Source organism: Mesocricetus auratus, unplaced genomic scaffold, assembly GCF_017639785.1.
Source record: "Mesocricetus auratus isolate SY011 unplaced genomic scaffold, BCM_Maur_2.0 Super-Scaffold_100028, whole genome shotgun sequence".
NCBI classification, from domain to species: domain Eukaryota; kingdom Metazoa; phylum Chordata; class Mammalia; order Rodentia; family Cricetidae; genus Mesocricetus; species Mesocricetus auratus.
This window is the reverse complement of record NW_024429209.1, coordinates 10,981,409-11,000,604: the sequence shown is the minus strand read 5'-3', so window position 1 is coordinate 11,000,604 and position 19,196 is coordinate 10,981,409. Positions and strand designations below refer to the sequence as shown.

At 45.4% G+C, this 19,196-nt stretch overlaps 1 protein-coding gene across 2 annotated transcripts; it reads right to left on the bottom strand.

Annotated features, from left to right (window-relative positions):
- Positions 1-4,238: 4,238 nt before the first annotated feature.
- LOC121134535 (protein WFDC11-like) lies at positions 4,239-18,822 on the bottom strand. Of its 2 annotated transcripts, none has more exons than XM_040733019.1 (6): positions 18,542-18,822; positions 17,962-18,114; positions 9,079-9,161; positions 7,872-8,002; positions 6,345-6,487; positions 4,239-4,402 (listed from the first exon to the last, which is right to left on the bottom strand). In XM_040733019.1, exons 4-6 carry the CDS (start codon positions 7,951-7,953, stop codon positions 4,379-4,381), a joined length of 249 nt encoding a protein of 82 aa, XP_040588953.1. In that variant the 5' UTR covers positions 7,954-8,002; positions 9,079-9,161; positions 17,962-18,114; positions 18,542-18,822; the 3' UTR covers positions 4,239-4,378. The 2 variants fall into 2 exon arrangements, with proteins under 2 accessions (XP_040588953.1, XP_040588952.1); XM_040733018.1 differs by having other exon boundaries at positions 7,872-8,005; positions 18,542-18,821.
- Between the last annotated feature and the right edge of the window lie 374 nt (positions 18,823-19,196).

Below are 19,196 nucleotides of genomic sequence, written 5' to 3'. Positions count from 1 at the left end.
AATGAATACAAACACTAAAAAGGAAAAGAAAAGATGTTCCCAACACTTTCCAGTAGCACTGAGGCACATAGGCCTTTGGAGAATACATGCAAATCTCAGCAGTAGACACTTGGTACGTGGCATCAACTATAGAGACAATTCGTACAACCAGACCATGAGCAGTGGCAATGTCCAGTGATTTTTTTTCTGGGCCACTTAATGAAGGACATTGCAAAAGAGAAAGCCTCATATATTGTGTCAAAGCCTATGATCTAACTTCATAAGCAACACAGGGCCCTGGAGACCTCACATTTCTTTAGAATTTTGATGAGGTCGCTCTAGGGAAAAGATCATAATCAACCCGTGTGGACTTTGGAGGCTGGTGGGCAGTGAGTGATTGTGCTTCGGTGTTAGGAATAATCTTCTTGTTTTTGGCTTTATGAGACAGGGTTTCTCTGTATTGTTTGGTTCAGTCTGGCCTCGAACTCACAGAGATCCGCCTGCCTCTGCCTCCCAAGTGCTGGGATTAACGGCGAGCACCACCACCGCCTAGACAGGAATAATCTTTTTGTACACTGTGAAGGTGTGTCTCTGCCACAGCACCTTCTGATGGGTTTAATAAAGAATGAAGTGGTCAATAGCTTGGCAGGAAGAGGTTATGTGGAACTTCCAGCCAGAAAGAGGATGGAAGAGGAGATGGAATGGAGACAAGGGAGAGATGCGAGGTTGTGGAGAGAAGACAGGAGTTGCAAGCTGGAGGAGAGGCAAAAAGTCTGAAGGCCACACTGAGATTACTACAAATGGGTTAATTTACACTGCAAGAGCTGGCAGGACAAGCCTAAGCCATAGGTTGAGATTTTCATTGTTAATAATAGCTCTCTGTGTCATTTTTTTGTGATCTGGCAGCCCAAATAAAAACCCATCTACACTTCTGGATACCTTGGATTATTATGTTACATTGGTTTTGGTTCACAGTTTCAGTGATGTCTACCATGGTCAGGAGGATACAGTAAGAAGAGCAGTTACATCATGGTGATAAGGAGGCAATTGTGCTTACTCCAAGAAAGGACAGAGCAGGATACCTCTAAATGCACACTTCACTGCCAGTGATGACTTCATCCAGTATGACTTACCCTAATGCCTTTACTCCATCCTAAAAAGCCAATATGTTATTCAAATCAAGGGTTGGATCCATTCATTAAGCCCGGGGCCACAAGACCTGTCTCTGAAAATGGCATCAAAAATTCCCCTGAAGTGTGCTTCCCTAATCTGCTGGTCAGTTCTTAACATGGTCAAGTTGGCAATGACATCCACCCTCATGGGCAGGTGAGATAACCCCTCTGGTAAAAAAAACTTGTTGACTCAAATTAGACCCCAGACCCCAAAGTTGGTTGAGCATCTGTTTTTGCTTTTTTTCCTCAGAAAAATCATGTTCAGTTTTTCATTTTAATTTATCTTTGGGATTTCATACATGTAATAATATGTACTGGTCTCACTCAACCCCCACCCCAGGCATCCTCTCTGATTTCCATCTGTCCCCACAACCCTGTCATAGTCATATGCATCCTCAAGTCACCTTCCACTTTCTTGTCACTTTGTTTTGTGATCCCCTAAAACTGTACCATGGGTGTCACGTTGAGTGTGGGTGTAGAGTGATCCAATGCACTTTGGATCTGTTGTTTGTTTTCAATACACATCCACCACAGTTTCCCCATCTCCATTCCTACCCCCACCATTTTGCTTTAACTATGTGGATTATAGGAATTTGTGAGCTAACCTGTGCTAGGAACCAATCTCAGGTCCTCTGCAAAGCAGTCCACACTCTCAATGGCTGAGCCATCTGTCCAGTTCCCTGCATGTGAATTTGTCATTGTGATGGCTCATTTTGTGTCAGCTTGACACAAGCTCCTTAAGATCAGGCAGTAACACATGTTCTTAATTACTGATTGATGTGTCAGGACCCAGTCCATTGTGGGTGAGACACCCTTGCACTGATGGTCCTGGGTTCTACAAGAAAGCAGGCAGAGCACGCCATGAGAAACAGGCCAGCAAGCAGCCTTCCTCCATGGCCTCTGTGCCAGCCCCTGGCTCCAGGTTCCTGGCTTGTGTGAGTTCCTGTCCTGAGTTCCTTTGATGATGAAAAGGGTGTAAGCCTTTCCATCCCAACTTGCTCTTTGTCATGGTGTTTCATCACAGCAATAGTAACCCTAACTAAGACATTTGTCTAAGTTTTGTTTTGCTTTTTTTTCTGAAAGATGATCATATAAATTTGACCTTATGTAACATTTAGAGATTTCCATGTGTGGGCTGTGTCAACCTCATGATGATGAGTGGTCCTTTTTGCATGTGAGAGTTGCTTTGTTAGTATTTTGTCTGGAGTTTTGCATCTACTCAACATAAGGTAGGGTAGGCTCATGCTGCACTCGCCTGGAACCTGGAATCATTGGGTATCACTTGCAGCCGTGTCCCCTGGTGCTGGCCTGAATGCTGTGTGTTCAGATGAGAGTCTAGAGGCAATATCCAGCCTGAACACTGGGCTCTTTGGAGTCAGCCTGGACCTAAAACACATAAGTGTATCTGTGGAGCCTGGGTTCAGCTCTCAAGTCTAGAGATAGACATGAGACTTGCGTCTACTGGGATATGGGTTGAGTATGTGCAGGTGCCCAACTGGTATTTAAAGCCATGGCTTCTGACATTTCATGAGATATGATCGAAACCTGCAGCCACAACATAGCTTACAGCCGGGTGGGCCTGCAATCTGTTTGGATGCAGACAAGCCTAGACACTGGGACCAGAGGTGGGAGGGTCAGCCTCATGCTGGTGTGGCCTTTAGGCCTAGAATAACAACAACCTGGTATTAACAGTGGTCTAGAGCCTGGAGTTTAGAAGCCAACTCGGCCAACTAATGGGGTTGGAGGGGGGCTTGGCCTAGTACAAGCCTGAAGCTCAGGGCCTTGGGGTTGACCAGGTCCTGAAGCAAGTTTAAAGAAAGTCACCCAGGCTGTCCTGGATCCTTAATATACAGTGTCTCCCTCGTGTCCAAGGTAGACTTAAAGTTTCAGTGTGAAGTTGTGGCCTTGGGGCAAAATGTGGGGCAAAGTGTGTAGCATACCGTCGTGGGAGACTATAGGAAGTATCTGTATAGGACATCAAGAAGTCAATTAGGACTATAAAATGTGTTCTTAATTGGTCTAAATCTGGAGTCAGATTTAGAGGAAAACGCTGAGATCAGAGAGAAGGAGCAAGCCAAAGCCACCTCCTTAGCCTCTCAGTGGATAAGAGAGCCAGTTCCCGTTTCTTCCTGCTCTTATCCTGTCTGTGTCAGCCATCTCACTTCCTGTCTGTGCCCAGCCATCTCACTTCCTGTCTGTGCCCAGCCATCTCACTTCCTGTCTGTGCCCAGCCATCTCACTTCCTGTCTGTGCCCAGCCATCTCACTTCCTGTCTGTCTGTACAGATCTCCAGACCTCAAGGGTTGTTAGTGCCAAACTCCATGCTCTCATCTTCAGATAAGGCTTTATTTGTACAAGTAAGATATCACCACATAGGCCTGTGCAGGTCAGCCTGTTTCTGGGAGCAGCCTGGGGCAGCTGTCACTGGGGATGTATCTTGCTTTGATGAAGGTTTCCTTGTAGATGTCTCCCTGTTTGTTAGAAACCTGGATCCTGCTATAGGTACTCATACATTTATTTACTTCGTTTAATGTAGCCTAAAGAATTACCTCCATATAACCAAAAATATTATGAAAGAACTTCTCTTTCAAAAAATGAAATTAAATGGGTCACTGGCCAATTCCTCACATGAAAATGGTACCCGAGAAAGTCCATAAGAGTAGATTGTGAATTCTAAGTCACATAATGTGGTAAAATTCCTACAATTAGGATTTATTATAGTACAATCAAGAGTAGGAGAGGAACCTATTGTGGTGGTGAACACCTTTGACCCCACAACTCAGGAGGCAGAGGCAGGTGAGTCTCTGTGAGTTTCAGGTCAACGTGGTCTACACAGTGAGTTCCAGGACAGGCTCAAAGCTATACAGAGAAACCCTGTCTCAAAAATCAAAGAGTAAGAGAAGGACTTTGAAAGAAGGGTTTTGATGGGAATGGAGAGTTTGTAAGTCAGTAGTAAGGGGACTTTGATCAAATAATATGATATATGATGTGAAATTGTAAAAGCATAAACCATTTTAAAGCAAGATGTTCAGGGAGAAGAGTGGAGAGATGTGAAGAGGAGGAAAGGAATGGATCACTGAAGCCAACTGTGAGCAAGTGGTTTATTTTTCCAGTATGTTGACCTTACCCACCATAAACACAGTGTTTCCAATCGTAAGTGTGCAGCCTCTCTCTGAAGTCTAACCATCCGCGAGCTCTCGTGAGGCTGGGCCAGCGAGAAGGCAGGCTCATTTCTTTCTCTCAAAAAACTTCTGTAAAAAGAGAAAGTTTAGACTCTGAGAGAAACAGGTTTCTGACAAACAAGCGTTCATCCTCAAGCTGTAGTCTGGTTCCCACTGGCTGACACATCCTATAACCAGCACCATAACCTGTCCACTTCCAGACACTGAGAAATCTGGCTGAGCCCAGTGTAACCCCAGAGAAGTCTATTGATGGAGTCAACGATTACAAATGCAGACGGATTGGGAAATAGGTATTTAAAAGAGGCACGCCTTCACCCTAGCACTTGGGAGGCAGAGGCAGGCAGATCTCTGTGAGCTTGAGGCCAGCCTGATAATCGTCTTGAGTTGCAGGACAGTCAGGGCTACACAGAGATGCCCCCCTCCAAAACAGCAACCACAACATAAAAAAAGCCACACACAAAAAACTGTGATGTACCATCGAATTGCTTTCCCTGTTTGGAGGACATTTCTTTCTAGCTCTTTCTCTCCCTTTCCTCAGCCCTCCCCCTCCTTCTTTTTCCCTCCCTTTCTCCCTCCTTTCCTCCCTCCCTTGCTTCCTCCGTGTGTGTGTGTGTGTGTGTGTGTGTGTGTGTGTGTGTATCTGTATGAATGTCTATGTCTGACTGTTTGTATGTTGCTCTTTGTCTGGGTGTGTCTTTGTGTATGTATCCCTGTGTGTATGGTGGGTATGTATCTGTGTGTGTTTGTGTGTGTGTGTGTGGTTCTGTCTGTAGGGGGAGTGGTGTAAGTGTATGTTTGTGTGTATGTGTCTGTATGTGTTTGTCTATACATGTTTGGGTGTGTGGATATGTTTATGTAAGTCTATGTAGTACATAATTAATATGTCTGTCTGTCTGTCTATTGTATTATCTATACATGTCTATGGGAGGGGTATGTGGATGAGTCTATGTATGTCTGTGTGTGTCTGGGTGTATCTAGCTATGTCTATATATGTCTGTGTCTGCCTTTCTGTATGTATGTGAGTGCTTGTCTGTGTGTGGGTCTCTGTGTGTGTGTGAGTATTTGCCTGTGTGTGGGTCTCTATGGGTGTGAGTTCTTGTCTGTGTGTGGGTCTCTGTGTGTGTGAGTGCTTGTCTGTGTGTGGGTCTCTCTGTGTGAGTGTCTGTATGTGGGTCTCTGTGTGAGTGTTTGTATGTATGTGGGTCTCTGTGTGTCAGTGCTTCTCTGTGTGTGGGTCTCTGTGTGTGTGTGTGAGTGTTTGTCTGTGTGTGGGCCTCTCTGTGTGTGTGAGTGCTTGTCTGTGTGTGGGTCTGTGTGTGTGTGTGTTTGTCTGTGTGTGGGTGTCTGTGTGTGAGTGTCGGTATGTGGGTCTCTGTGTGTGAGTTCTTCTCTGTGTGTGGGTCTCTGTGTGTGAGTGTCTGTATGTGGGTCTCTGTGTGTGAGTGCTTCTCTGTGTGTGGGTCTCTGTGTGTGTGTGTGAGTGTTTGTCTGTGTGTGGGCCTCTCTGTGTGTGTGAGTGCTTGTCTGTGTGTGGGTCTGTGTGTGTGTGTGTTTGTCTGTGTGTGGGTGTCTGTGTGTGAGTGTCGGTATGTGGGTCTCTGTGTGTGAGTTCTTCTCTGTGTGTGGGTCTCTGTGTGTGAGTGTCTGTATGTGAGTCTCTGTGTGTGAGTGCTTCTCTGTGTGTGGGTCTCTGTGTATGTTTGTCTGTGTGTGGGTCTCTGTGTGTGTGTCTGTGTGTGTGTGTGTGTGTGTGTGTGGGTCTGTGTGTGTGTGTGTCTGTGTGTGGGTCTCTGTGTGTGTTTGTCTGTGTGTGGGTCTCTGTGTGTGTGTCTGTGTGTGTGTTTGTCTGTGTGTGTGTGTGTCTGTGTGGGTCTCTGTGTGTGTGTTTGTCTGTGTGTGTGTCTTGTGTGTCTCAGATTTGGCAGACTTTGTCTTCTGTTGAGAAATAACAGTCTGATGCAGAGGGTGCCATCAGTGAAGACAATGGCCACCACACACATCTGCAGCTCACCCCATTTTCTGCACAGATGTTACCACAGTAGGTCCAGCAGCATGTGTGATTTCTGTGTACACATTTGAAAGTTCGAGAACACCTCTTGGTACAATCATTAGCTTTTGGCTGTCCCCAGCACTCCTCAAGTAACAGCTCTCCCTCTGAAATGGAAATGAAATGACAAGAGGCTAATAGAGTCCCACAGGCAGACATTGTAAGACAAGCCCTTTCTGAGGTCTGAGCTTCCTCCCAGAGTCAGGGTCTCATATCCCCGTCATGGTGTCTATCTTCTGTGTTCCCTCACCGTGATGTCATCTGTTTGGTCCTGATTTCACAGGCTCTCCACTGAATTCATTACCTCAGCTGCCATAGGACTTAACAGATTCTGTATATCCCCAACATGCATGTGCCCATTTATAAAATATAGATTGATTTAACAAGTGATAAAGTCTGAGATATCTACTGCCTTCATCACAATACCTGTCTCAGGTAGACAGAGTCTGAATAAGCTTTCTGGTTTTGTGTAGCAGTCTTGCAGTGAACTTGTAAAGGTGGCCACACCCCGTTGGGCGTGGCATCAGGCAGACAGAAGTGGAAAGGGGGAAGTTTGAGGCATGGCTTTCCTTTGCTCTTTCTTTTTGGTGGGTCAGAGGATCCGTAGGAAGGGCAGAGAAGAGATCCCATGGTTGTTAGTATTTTTCTGTGTAATTGGTCCCCAATAAACACCCATTTATCGTTTATCTCGGGTATAGTGAAATGATTACATCCTCGCCTTCAGTTCAGTTTTGTTTTTGAGTTTGGCTCTCATGTAGCCTAGGCTATCCTTGAGCTCACATAAAGCTAAAGATGCCCCCAAACTCCTGCTTCCACCTCCCAAGTGCTGGGATTACAGGCATGCTCAATCGTGCCTGGCTTGAACCAGGTTTTCTCTGTACTCCTTCCTGTCTGACTGTTCCATGACACACGTGGAGGACAGGCCACAGTTCTGTAGCATTGGCTCCCTTCTTCCGTATTTATGTGGGTTCCAAGGTTCAAACCCTGGTCCTCAGGCTTTCCTGACCATGCTTTACCCACTGAACCTCTTCAGTCGCCTCTCTCCAAGTCCTCAGGTCTCGATCTGCTTCCTCCACTGATCCTCCACTAAGGTCTCTGGCGCTTTTTCGCTTTCTAAAAGATGTATGTACTCTCGAGTTTCTTTAATAAATACCCATTTGGTTCTCATGAAAGGAACCACAGAACTTCTGTAAGTTTGGAGGGGGGAGTTCTGTATTGGCTCTCGATCCTCAGAGGGACTGGGAAATATTCTCTTCACTGCTCGGGTGTATTATGAATGCTGTTGTTTGGGAAGTTTCCCAGACGGAGGATTTCTCACATTCTGCAACAGCTGGTCTGGGAAGGAGCACCTGAATCAAAATGCCAGCACAACACCCACTGCCTTGTCGGGAAGTGAGCACAGCCCCGACCCTGGTTCACATGACACCCACTCGCTTGTTCCAAAGTGAGCACCTGCCTGGCCCTGGCTCTCAGGGCGTCCTCACTACCTACGAGAATAAGTCTTCTTCCCTCCCCGGGCAGGCAACAGCAGCATGCAGAGGAACACCACAATCGGGAGCAGAGAGGGCCTCATGATGCTGACCGGAAGTGTCTGGAGACTCTTTTTTTTTTTCTTCCCAGGGCTGCTGGAGATCAAACATATCAGTTGGGAAATAAAGGTGTGAACCAAGAGGATATGCTTATGTTTTTTTTTATATTCAGTCTTCTAGTTAGAAGCCTCCCCCTCCACTAGATAGCATCTGACCTCCACCTTGGCCAAACCATAGCTATGAAGTGCCTCACTTTTTCCCTCTGCTAAAGAAAATATTTGTTGTATGTTCTTTCTTTCCTTAATTAAAAGATAATTTACAAAATCTACATATAGACTATTGCAGAATTTAAATAACAAAAAATTACATCCAGGAGTGCTGGCACATGCCTTTAATCCTAGCACTCAAGAAGCAGAGACAAGCAGATCTCTGTGAGTTCGAAGACAGCCTGGTCTATATAGGGAGTTTCAGGACAGCCAGAGCTGCATAGTGAGACCATGTCTCAAAACTAAAGAGAGCAAGATGGAGTTTTATGTGTGTATGGAAATGTCACAACGAAAGAGTCGATTTGATTCATTGTTCTCATTTCTAAATAGTTCAGTGAAGGTCTTTTTTTTTTTTTTTTGGTTTTTTTTTCGAGACAGGGTTTCTCTGTATTGTTTTTGGAGACTGTCCTGGAACTCACTTTGTAGACCATGCTGGCCTCGAACTCACAGAGATCCGCCTGCCTCTGCCTCCCAAGTGCTGGGATTAAAGGCGTGCGCCACCAACGCCCAGCTCAGTGAAGGTCTTTTAACAAAAGGTCTTTCTCTCACATGGACATGGCACGTTTACCAACTTCGTTGAGTTTTATGTTAATAGACTAAGATCTCATCCTACCGTGGGTATTCCATCCTATTGGAACACCAAGAAACCCTACTGTTTCTCTGCCTGTGGGTCTTGACCCCTTTACCATCCTGCATGTCACATATTTACATTATGATTCATGACAGGAACAAAAATATTTATGAAGTTGCAATGTAATAATTTCATGGCAGGAGGTCACCACAACGTGAGGAGCTACACTTAAGGGTTGCAACATTAGGAAGATTGAGAACCACTGGTTAAAGCAATCCCCAAATCAGTGTCCATAGGCTCACTTACACTCCCAGACTCTGATCTTTGCCTACCTCTGACGATGTTCTCAGTGAGAGACGCTGATAATCCTTTGGCTGGTGACGCTCTGTTCTCAGTCCCAAGGAGAGGGGAGCGTCTGCACACAGGGCAAGTTGAGAGGAATAAATGTCAGTGATTGGGACTTTGCTCCTGCCTCCAATTGGGTCAGATACATCTCAGATCTTAAGGACCTTGGGCCTGGTTGCTGCTTTTCTTCTTGCTGCTAGAACAACGTGCACCCCCACCTGAGTCCCTTCTGCAACAGACTCAGAAGCCTGGGTGGCTGTGGGAGTGAAAGGTCTGTGAGTCTGTTTCTCTGCAGCACCGTGGGATGTCTTTGTAAAGTGCCGTCCTATTCATTTCTCCATTGATAGTGTCATCCTGACAGTGTCCCTGTGGGCTTCATGCCAGGGGAAAATTTCTCATCCAAGAGAGATCAGACATAAGTATTGGCACACAAATGTAACACCTAGACTTGGCAGCTGGAGTGATGGCTCAGGGATTAATTAGCATTTATTGCTTATAATATATATATATATATAGTTACTACTTTTCTGTAGCTGTGATAAAACACCATGGCCAAAGGCAACTTATGGAAGATGTAGTTTATTTTGAGTTATGGCTCCAGAGAGATAGGAGTCCATGACAGGAAGGAATGGCAGCCAGCTGCAGGCATGTGGGAGCACCATGAAGCTGAAAGATCACATCTTCAGTCATGGTCCTCAAGCAGACAAAGATAGCTGGTAGCAGGATGAGGCCACAAACTCTCCAAGTCTACTGTTCTGAGCAGTGACACACTTGCTTCATCAAGGCCATACCTCCCCAAAACATCCCAAACAACACCAGCAATGGGCGACCAAGTCTTCAGATACATAATCCAGAGAGTACATTCTCATTCACACCACACACTGCTTTGCAGAGGACCTGGGTTTGGTTCCCAGCACCCACAAAGCAGCTCACAATCCCCTGTAACTTGGCTTCCTGGGGGTCTGATGCTTGCATTTGTTTATGAGCACCACATAGGTGCAGTGCCTATGGAGGCCAGAAGAGGGCATCTGAGCCCTTGGAGCTGGAACTAAAGGGACTTGTGAGTCAGCTGACATGGATGTTGGAAACTGAGCTCAGGTCCTCTGTGTTGTTCTGAGACATCTCTCCAGGCCCTAATTTGTGAATAGTTTTAATGTAATGCACATAGTAAATATTTTCTATAGCTTTAAATGTATCTCATAGTTTGGGACTTTTGTTCTTGTCTTGTTTTGCTTTGGTCTTTTGTTTTACTTTGTAGACAAGATCTTGCTGTGTAGTCCAGGGTAGCATTAAGCTCACAGTCCACCTGCCTCAGCCTCCTGGATGCTGGGATTTCAAGTGTGTGCCACCAAGCCATCTTTCTTTGGGTATCTTTAAATTGTATTTATTTCTTTATGATATGTGTGTGGGTGTCTTCTCTGTGTGCACTTCCGTGTGTCATTTTCATGCCTGGTGCCTGTGGAGATCAGAAGTGGGCATTGGATCTCTAGGTCTGGAGTTACATATGGTTGTGAGCTACCTCGTGGTGCTGAGGATCAAACTAGGATTCTCTGGGAGAGCAGCCAGTGCTCTTAACCACTGAGCCATCTCTCCAGCGAGTCTCTGCATATCTTGGTGGGATCTGTAGGTATTAGCCCGTTACCAGGTTCAGTATTGTCAAGTATTTCCTCCCACTCTGCAAGGTACTTCTTTGCTTTGGGGCTTCCTTTGCTGACAGCAGCTTTTGAGTTCAAGTACTTGGTACCACCCTGAATCTCTGTACGTCTGAAGAATTCACCCATTGAATGGTGGCAGAAAAGGTTGAACCACACCGAAACCCAAAATCAGTCAACAGTCATCAAAGACAAGTGATGAGCCTATCAGAGCAGTGAGGAGCTTTAAGCTTGAGATTATCTCATTTGTCAATTCTTGCTTTTGTTGCCTGTGCTTTTATCATGGTGTGTGTGTGTGTGTGTGTGTGTGTGTGTGTGTGTGTGTGTGTGTGTGTGTGTGCGCATGCTGGTGTGTGAGTATATGTTGAAAGACCCTGGCCCAGCCTACACAGGCAAGCTGAGGCTCATGGAAAATTCCTTTCCCCCACAGCTCAGCCGAATAGTCATTTTTTTATCAGAAGGGAGCTCTGCCCAAGGACATGGGCTTTGGGTGTCTTCTGTGACCAGATGGCCAGCCCAGCAAGATTGGGCAAGCACAGAGACCTATTGTTCCTCAGATAGGGCCAAGGCCGAGACTTGAGTTCTGAGAGAAACCTCAATTGCCCTCGTTCTGAGCCCCGGCCTCATTTACATTGCCCAATCAGGGTCCCGTAACTAGGCTTCTCGCTTCTGTACTGCGCTTTTTGCTATAAAAGGACCCCTGAGTCCCCAGCTCGGGGCTCTCAGTTCCCGAGACTGAGATGCCCCGGGTACCCGTGTATTATCAATAAAGCCTCTTGCTGTTGCATCCAAGCTTGTGGTCTCGTTGCTCCTTGGGTTCGGGTCTCCCTCCCGTGAAAGTCCCCCGCCTGGGGTCTTTCAATGTGAGTGTGTGTGAGTGTATGTGAGTGTGTGTGTGCATGCTGGTGTGTGAGTTTATGTGAGTGTGTGCAAGTATATGTGAGTGTGTGTGTTTGTGAGTGTATGTTTGTTTGTGAGTGTGTGTGTGCGCATGCGTTTGTGTGAGTGTCTGTGAGTGTGTGTGAGTGTGTGTGTGCTATCTTACCACAACTCCAGCTCCTGAAGCTGTCACTCCAGACACAATTCTGTTCAAGAGTTCATGCTGAACTTCCTCTGTAACAGTTTCCCCCTAGGCCAGGGGGAGGGGCTGGCCCCAGTGACCTATCAGGGCAGCTGTTGTCAATGATGTAAACAGAAAGGTGGTAAACACGCATCTTCACTGTCTCACTGTCACAGGGCCTGCAGTAAGAACACCCTTTTCAGGGTTTTAAACAGGCTGAAACTCCACGTGCTGTCCTCCTGTGTCTTTCCTTCTGGTTTTGCAGCCTTGGGCCCAGTTAGGCTTCTCTTGGGTGCTCTTTTTAAAATTCAATTAATTAATTAAAGTCATGTGATGGGGGAAAGTCCTTCTGTGTATATATAAATAAAGTACTGTTGGCCAATAGGGAAGCAAGATATGTGGAACTAGGAGTCGAGGAGGATTCTGGGAAATGTTGTGAAGAGAGTCGTGGCGATGTGATCCCTGTAGGAGAGAACCCAAGTCTGGTGTTCTGAAAAAGATAAGTCCTTATAAAAATATATATTGGTGACTAGAGCTAGCTGATTAGATACCATAGCAAATGGCCCACAGATTTATAATTAATGCAGTGTCCCATGTGTTATTTGGGGGTTAAAGCGGCAACAGGACCCAGGCAGGAATCCCACAACAACATGGTGCCGACAACGTGGGTATTAAAAACTTCCACTTATAACTTGACAAAAGCTTAAAAAGGGATTTTACAATTAAAAGAACAGAGGCAAACACAGCTTCTTGGTAGTAGTATTTTTCTCAGGTGAGCTCTGTTTTGCTTGAGACAAGCAGAGACTCACTCGGCTCCTTTAAGGGAGGTTTCCTGACTCAGCATAAGTGGAAAAACTTCATGGCTTTTTAAAGAGGCTCTGTTAGCAATTGAGTGGCGTGTATTAGCAGCTGGCAGTGGCGGTGACCACATCTCCAAGCAGGCAACATGCTGCTTGATGGCAGCATAGACCAAGGTGGTGAGCACAGCTCCCAATTCTGGCAGCAAACTCATGCCCGCCAAGTTGGGAAGCCAGCGGCTGTTTCCATTTTAACTTTAGCAATGTTGCTTAGCAGATAACAGACACATGGCGAGAAAAACATGTAAAGTCAGATTCAGATGAAGTAAAACCTCTAAATGTTTATAGTGTGTTTAAAAATATACGTAGGCTTGGAAGAGAAAAAGAAACCAGATGAAGTGGTTTAAAAAAATACAGAGAGAAATTGGCTAGGTGGTGGTGGCAGGCACACCTTTAAGCTCAGCACTCCAGAGGCAGAGGCAGACAGATTTCCACAGAGAAATGAAAGTAAAAAAAGGAGTGTAATAAAAAGCCATGTAAAGAGGAAAATACAGAGTCTGGATACTGTATACTACTGTCTTTCAGTTGTTCAATTGCTAAGGAAGGAGCAACAACTGCTAAAATACACTTGATTATAAATGCTACTAATTAATCCAGCTTATGTATTTTAAAAATGCCTTGACTTCAAAATTTAAGTATAAGGACAGCTTACTTGGAAAAGGAATTTCTGCTTTTGTTTCCACAGATATTGGAAAGCTGTGGATTCCTTCCAGACTTCTATGGTTTGATGAAGCAAGGCTCCCTGAAGCAATGTCCAGGCAGTCCAGCATCTGAAACAGCTGGGACAATGCAACCTTGCAGACTACAAAAAATAAGGTCCTGGCTAGGTTTCTAGGTTTTGTCATGATCCTCACGGTATGGGCTGCACCTCCATCTAGCAGGAAGCAGTTTGGAATGAACAACGCACAAATTCCCAAATATTGTTTATACATTTTTGTTTCTATTTAAATGGGGTTGCTTATAAAAGATTAATGATCACAACCAACTCTTTTTAAAGGTAAAAGGGAGATTATGGTATAGAAATTGTTTTGTGTGGATTTTCATTTATTGATACAAATTTAAGGCCAATTTTGTGATATGTATATTTCTCCTCTTGTTTAAGTATCATGTTTATACTGATCTTTTAAAACATAATGAATAATTAAATACAGATTATAGTTACTTATAACAGTCAAAACTTATTGTTAGGTTAGTTAGGTTATCTAGATATACAGAGATATATTTGAGGTAGATAGATAGTCTTCAAACTTTTCAAATACCTTCAGAAAATGACATTTAAAATGGTTTAGGGTTGTTCTTGACAATGAGAAATGTCTGCTCCTGGCACACCAATTATGACTGAGAGGAAGATGGGCATTGAAGAAACTCATTATGGAGTTTACTTTCAACATGGCAAGATTAGCCATTTTGACAAGAAACTGTTCTTGCCTGAACTGTTTGACCTCTGCTGTACAAGCTGGACATGCAGGACCAACAGGAGAGTGACTGCTGAAGTTGGACAGTCCTATAGGTTTCCTGCTTCATGCAAGAGTATGCCAGACATTCTGCAGGACACAGAAAAATGACTGACAAACTGCCAATGCAGGTGGGCAGTTTAAAATGTCCTGGTTTGTTGAGAGACACACTGTGGCCTATGGGCTGAAGATGGATGCCCTAACATTACAGAGGAATTTCGGGTGACTGTCCAGGTAGCCAGATGTCTCTGTCAATTCTAGTGTTTATATATTATCCATCCTTTGATGGAGTTAAAGACAGATAGTTATAATGATAGTTTTCCCTAATTATGATAAGATACATTACATATAAGACTTTAGACTCAGAAAGATAGGATAGATGGTAAAATACTATCTTTAAATCTTACTAAATGTTAATGAACTAAATATTGTAACTATAGTTCTTGCTTGATAACTGTTCTGTTATATATAGTTTGACTATGTTAAAGTTAGAACCTTTCTTTTTATTTAGACAGAAAAGAAGGGATGATGGGGAAGTCTGTGTATATGTCAAAAAAGCACTGTTGGCCAATAGGGAAGCAAGATAGGTGGGACCCGGAAAATGTAGTGAAGAAAGTCTTCACGATGTGATTCCTGGAGGAGAAGAAAACCCGAGTCTGGCGTTCTCGAAAAGATAAGTCCTTATAAAAATACAAAATGGTGATTATGGGTCAATGATTAAGTCAGAGCTATCGGATTAGTAACCATAGCAAATGTCCAAGAGATTTATAATTAATACAATGTCCCGTGTGTTATTGGGGTGCTAAAGCGGCAATAGGACCCAGGCAGGAATCCCACAACAGTTATGTGTCTGTTATTTTGCCTGCTCTGCTATCTGTGTACCACATGCATGCAGTTCCTGTCAGGGCCAGAGGAGAGCAGCAGAGTGAGCAGGCTTGTGAGTGCTGGGAACCAAACTCCTGTCTTCTTGCAAGAACAGCTGTTTCTCTTAACTGCTGAGCCTTCTCTTCAATCCACAGAGGCCTTCTCTTGTTTACTTTGATACCTACCATTAGAGCACACCACGCTGGTAACACAAAGATGTAAGTGACAGCAGGCAACAGAGGAGCAGCAGGGGCGGAACCACAGAGGGGGCAGTGGTGTGGGGGTGACAGGAGCCAGGAACTGGAGTTGTCATGGCAACTACAGCGGGAGGAGGCACGAGAGAGGTAGCAGAGCCCAGTGATGGCATCTGTGACAGCAGTGACAGTAGCAAGAGGCAGCTGAAAAGTTCTACAGAGTAGACAAGAGAGAAGCGAGAGGAATGGCAGAAAAGAAGCTGGGAGGAGGTGGGGACCAAACCCGAGAACACTGGAAGGCTGGAAGGACCAGAGAGACACTCAAGGCCCTGGTTAATTAATGGAAGAGTTCCAGACAGGGGTAGACAGTTCCTCTCTATATGACCCCCGCAAGCAATGCTTCTTTTTATGATTACTTCTGTGCATGTGAGTGTGTATGACACATGTGTGTAGGTGCTCGTGGAGAAGAGGGTGCTGGATCCCCTGCTACTGTAGTTACAGGCAGTTATACACCTCCCAACATGGATCCTGGCAGCCAAACTGGAATCCTCGGGGAGAACAGGACATACTCTTAACCCCAGAGGCATCTCTCAAGCCCAATGCTGTTTCTTTTTATATTGTCTCCTAGAGTGTTGGGCCACGGCCTGGAAAGATGCTTAGTAATAGGTTAGATTCCTGGGAGGGCCAGCACTCACTGTCCACCTGCCTCTAAAGATGTCTACGTTGGTTTTGATCATGGTCTTTCCCCCAAGGCTCCCTGTGCAGGAGAGGCTCAGCATCGGTGAGGAGGAACCTGAAATACCTAGATGCTGCAATGTTTGAGGTGGATCAGGGCCTCTGGCCTCAGAGAGGAGGTTTCCTCCTTGCTGTGTTCCCAGGTGAGTGACCCAGGAGCACAGCTCAGGGTACAGCCTCTGAGTAAGGCCTGCCTGTCTGAATTTTCTGCATATCTGATGCCATGCTGTGTGGTGGTGTCTTGCTTGTGCAAATAAAGCTTGTCTGAAGATCAGAGGATGGAGCTAGCCACTAGCTAGCCATAGAGGTCTGGAGGTCTGTACAGACAGACAGGAACTGAGATGGCTGGGCACAGACAGGAAGTGACATTGAAATGTAATAAGGAAAATAAAAGGCCCTAACAAACTGAGAGGGAGCCACAATCAGTTCCCAGAAGTAGGCTGTAGCCATGGGAACCCCACTGAGACTTGCAGATTCATGTGACAAGAGCAACACGAATGAAGGCTTGGCGCAAGCTTGTGTAGTGCACAGCTTAGTACCCAGAGTGCTCTTCCACCTTACTAAAGGCTTTGTCTGCTGTTGGCCAGGAGCAGGAGGAGGAAGGATATCAGTGCTTTGACTGCAGCTGTCTTGCTCCTCACCCACACCCTTCCCACCCCATTCTATGTTTATGACTTCACTCTGCTGTGTCCCATTTCCATCTCACCCTGTGGGGTAAAGCAAAGCATTTCTTCTACCTTAACGCCCCACCCCGCGGAACTCCACCCCACATGTCAAGGCACTGACCCCTTGGTCCCTTCTCGTCACTGCTTTCTGACTTCTACCTGCTCAATCTCATGACTTTACCCTTCCTTAGTCTATATACCAACAGTGACACCTAGTGACACCTCCACTCATGTAAAATGGATTTGGACACAATCTTCAGCTGTATGTTCTTGATAACTCTCTGAATGTTTTTTATTCTTTCTGTAGCCTTTACTTACATTTGAAAAGACTCTTGAAAATCCCAAAATGAATGAATGAATCACAGTGACAAATCAGGTACTGTTTAAGAGGAGAACTTATTTAGAATGTCAGTTCTAAGTCTTTGGTATTGCCATCTTTAAGTAAGATTTTGTTTCCATGGGCTAATAAAAAGCAGAAGTAGCTTGTGGGGACCTACTAGGATCTAGGGCCTGAGATAATCTAAGAAGGGGCGCATTGTGGTATGGTGAATTCAGAGTGACAGTGTCCTCACTGGCCAAAAAAGCAACCAACACACGTGGAATAGCTTTCTCTTTTACGTTACATCAATACACAGAGATAAGTAGCTCTATGATTCTTGGTGAACTCTAAAGGGTGGAAATGTAGGAAAAATCCAAACCAGGAGGCAGGAGCTGCGGAGTGGGGAAGGGGTGGGGTCAGAGGAAGTAGTTGGGGCATCAGACACTCCTGGAACTATAGTCAAAGGGAGGGTCCATGTTCCTGGAACAGCTGGTTTGGGAAGGACATAAGGCTGCTGGTGAATAACTCCAAGAGGAGTCCGTAGGCAGAGGAAACACTGTTCTGGGCACCCTCACTCCCACCCCCACCCCATTCAAGAGAATGGTCTAACAGGAGGTTGTTTTGTGTTCTTCCAAGACTTCCCATGTAGCTAGAGTTCTCGATGATGATTTATGGTACAACCATGGGCACACACTGGTGATTTTACAGTTTAACTTTACACCCCATAGAGGAGAGAGGGACAGGCCATTAGTAGTCAAATGTGTAAAGACACAGACAGGGGCAGGATTGGGTTTTGCACTTTAAGAGATGCCCATGTGTGGCTTCTCCTATGGGTGATAACCCACTGAGAACAGACATGGATGTCAGATTCTCTGGGGCTTGGCAAAATCAGGTTGATCTGCAAGTGGAGAGGGGTGCCTGCCACCAGGATGCAGAAGTGGGGGTCCTCAAATGGGATTGCATGTGTGATATGAAAGGTACAGTGCCATTATCTCTGTCTTCCCACAGTAAGCGTTTCCATGGTCTTTGTATAAACTGCATGAAGGGGGAAAGTGCTTTGCCGACCGTACCTGACTCTTCCAGGTGCATGCAGACATTGCCACAGTCGGCATGACAGCAGCGATGAAACTCATCTCCACAGTCAGAGTGTACCTTGCAGGAGTGTTTGCACTGTGTGCTGGTTGGATGCTTCAGGCAGGGCTGCAGTTTGGGCCTTGTTAAAACTGAGAAGGAATACATAAACAGTGATTTTCCCAACCAAGAGCATTTCTCACTATTGCCAGTGCCCCAACAATCAGAGACCCCCCCACCGCCCCTTCCTCTTCCTATCCCTGCCCAACAGCCTAGTTGTTCTTTTGGGTTCTCAGAGGAAAGGACCCTCCACCTGCAACATTTTCCTCACTCCCGGAAGCCATCATATGGTTGTCCCTACTATCTGCATGGAATTTAAACTCACAAACACAAGTCTATTTGTCAGAACAAAGAGTCCTAACAAATCTAGTACTTGATTTGGCGGGGTGGAAGGAATTGGGCCCTGGGGCAGGAAAGCATGTGCCTTCTGGTGTTTGAGTTTTTGGTCCTTCATGTCCTGGTACGGTCTGTAAACTAATCTCTTGTCAGAGGAGCAGCCTGGAGGGACTCCCTCCCAACCTTTGAGTTGTTCCTTTGTTCTACCCTTGTTCCCTTGGCTGTGCCAGAGCTTCCAAATTCAAGGCCATCTGTTGATTCTTTCCTTTATGTCCTGAACTACTGGAGTCTTCAGAAAATTGTTGCCTATGCCTACAGCCTGAAGTGTCTTTCCCAAGGTTTCCTCTAGGTCAAAGGTTCTCAACCTTCCCTTTAATATAGATCCTCATGCTGTGCTGACACTCAACCATAAAATTACTTTCATTACTACCTCATAATTGTAATTGTGCTACTGCTATGAGTCATAAATACCTAATATGAGACCCCTGTGAAAGGGTCGTTGAGTCCTCAAAGGGATCATGACATCCAGGTTGAGAACTACTGCTATGGGAATTTCAAAGCATTATGTTATAGTGAACATTCCAAAGATGAATAATCTGTTGGGCCCCAGGCCCCACAGGGTCTCTGTGAGTCACTGGTCAGTCAGTCAACAAGTCCATCCTGTTTTCTAGTCCTAGCATCCTGCCCTGGCCTTGACCATCTGACAACATCTAACACAAGGAAAACACCTCTCTTCCACCTTGGTTTTTCCACTGTGCTGTAAGCCTGTATATAAGACTGCTCCCTCCTACAAGGGATCTCTCTCTCTCTCTTTTAGCACTTGTAACACACACACACA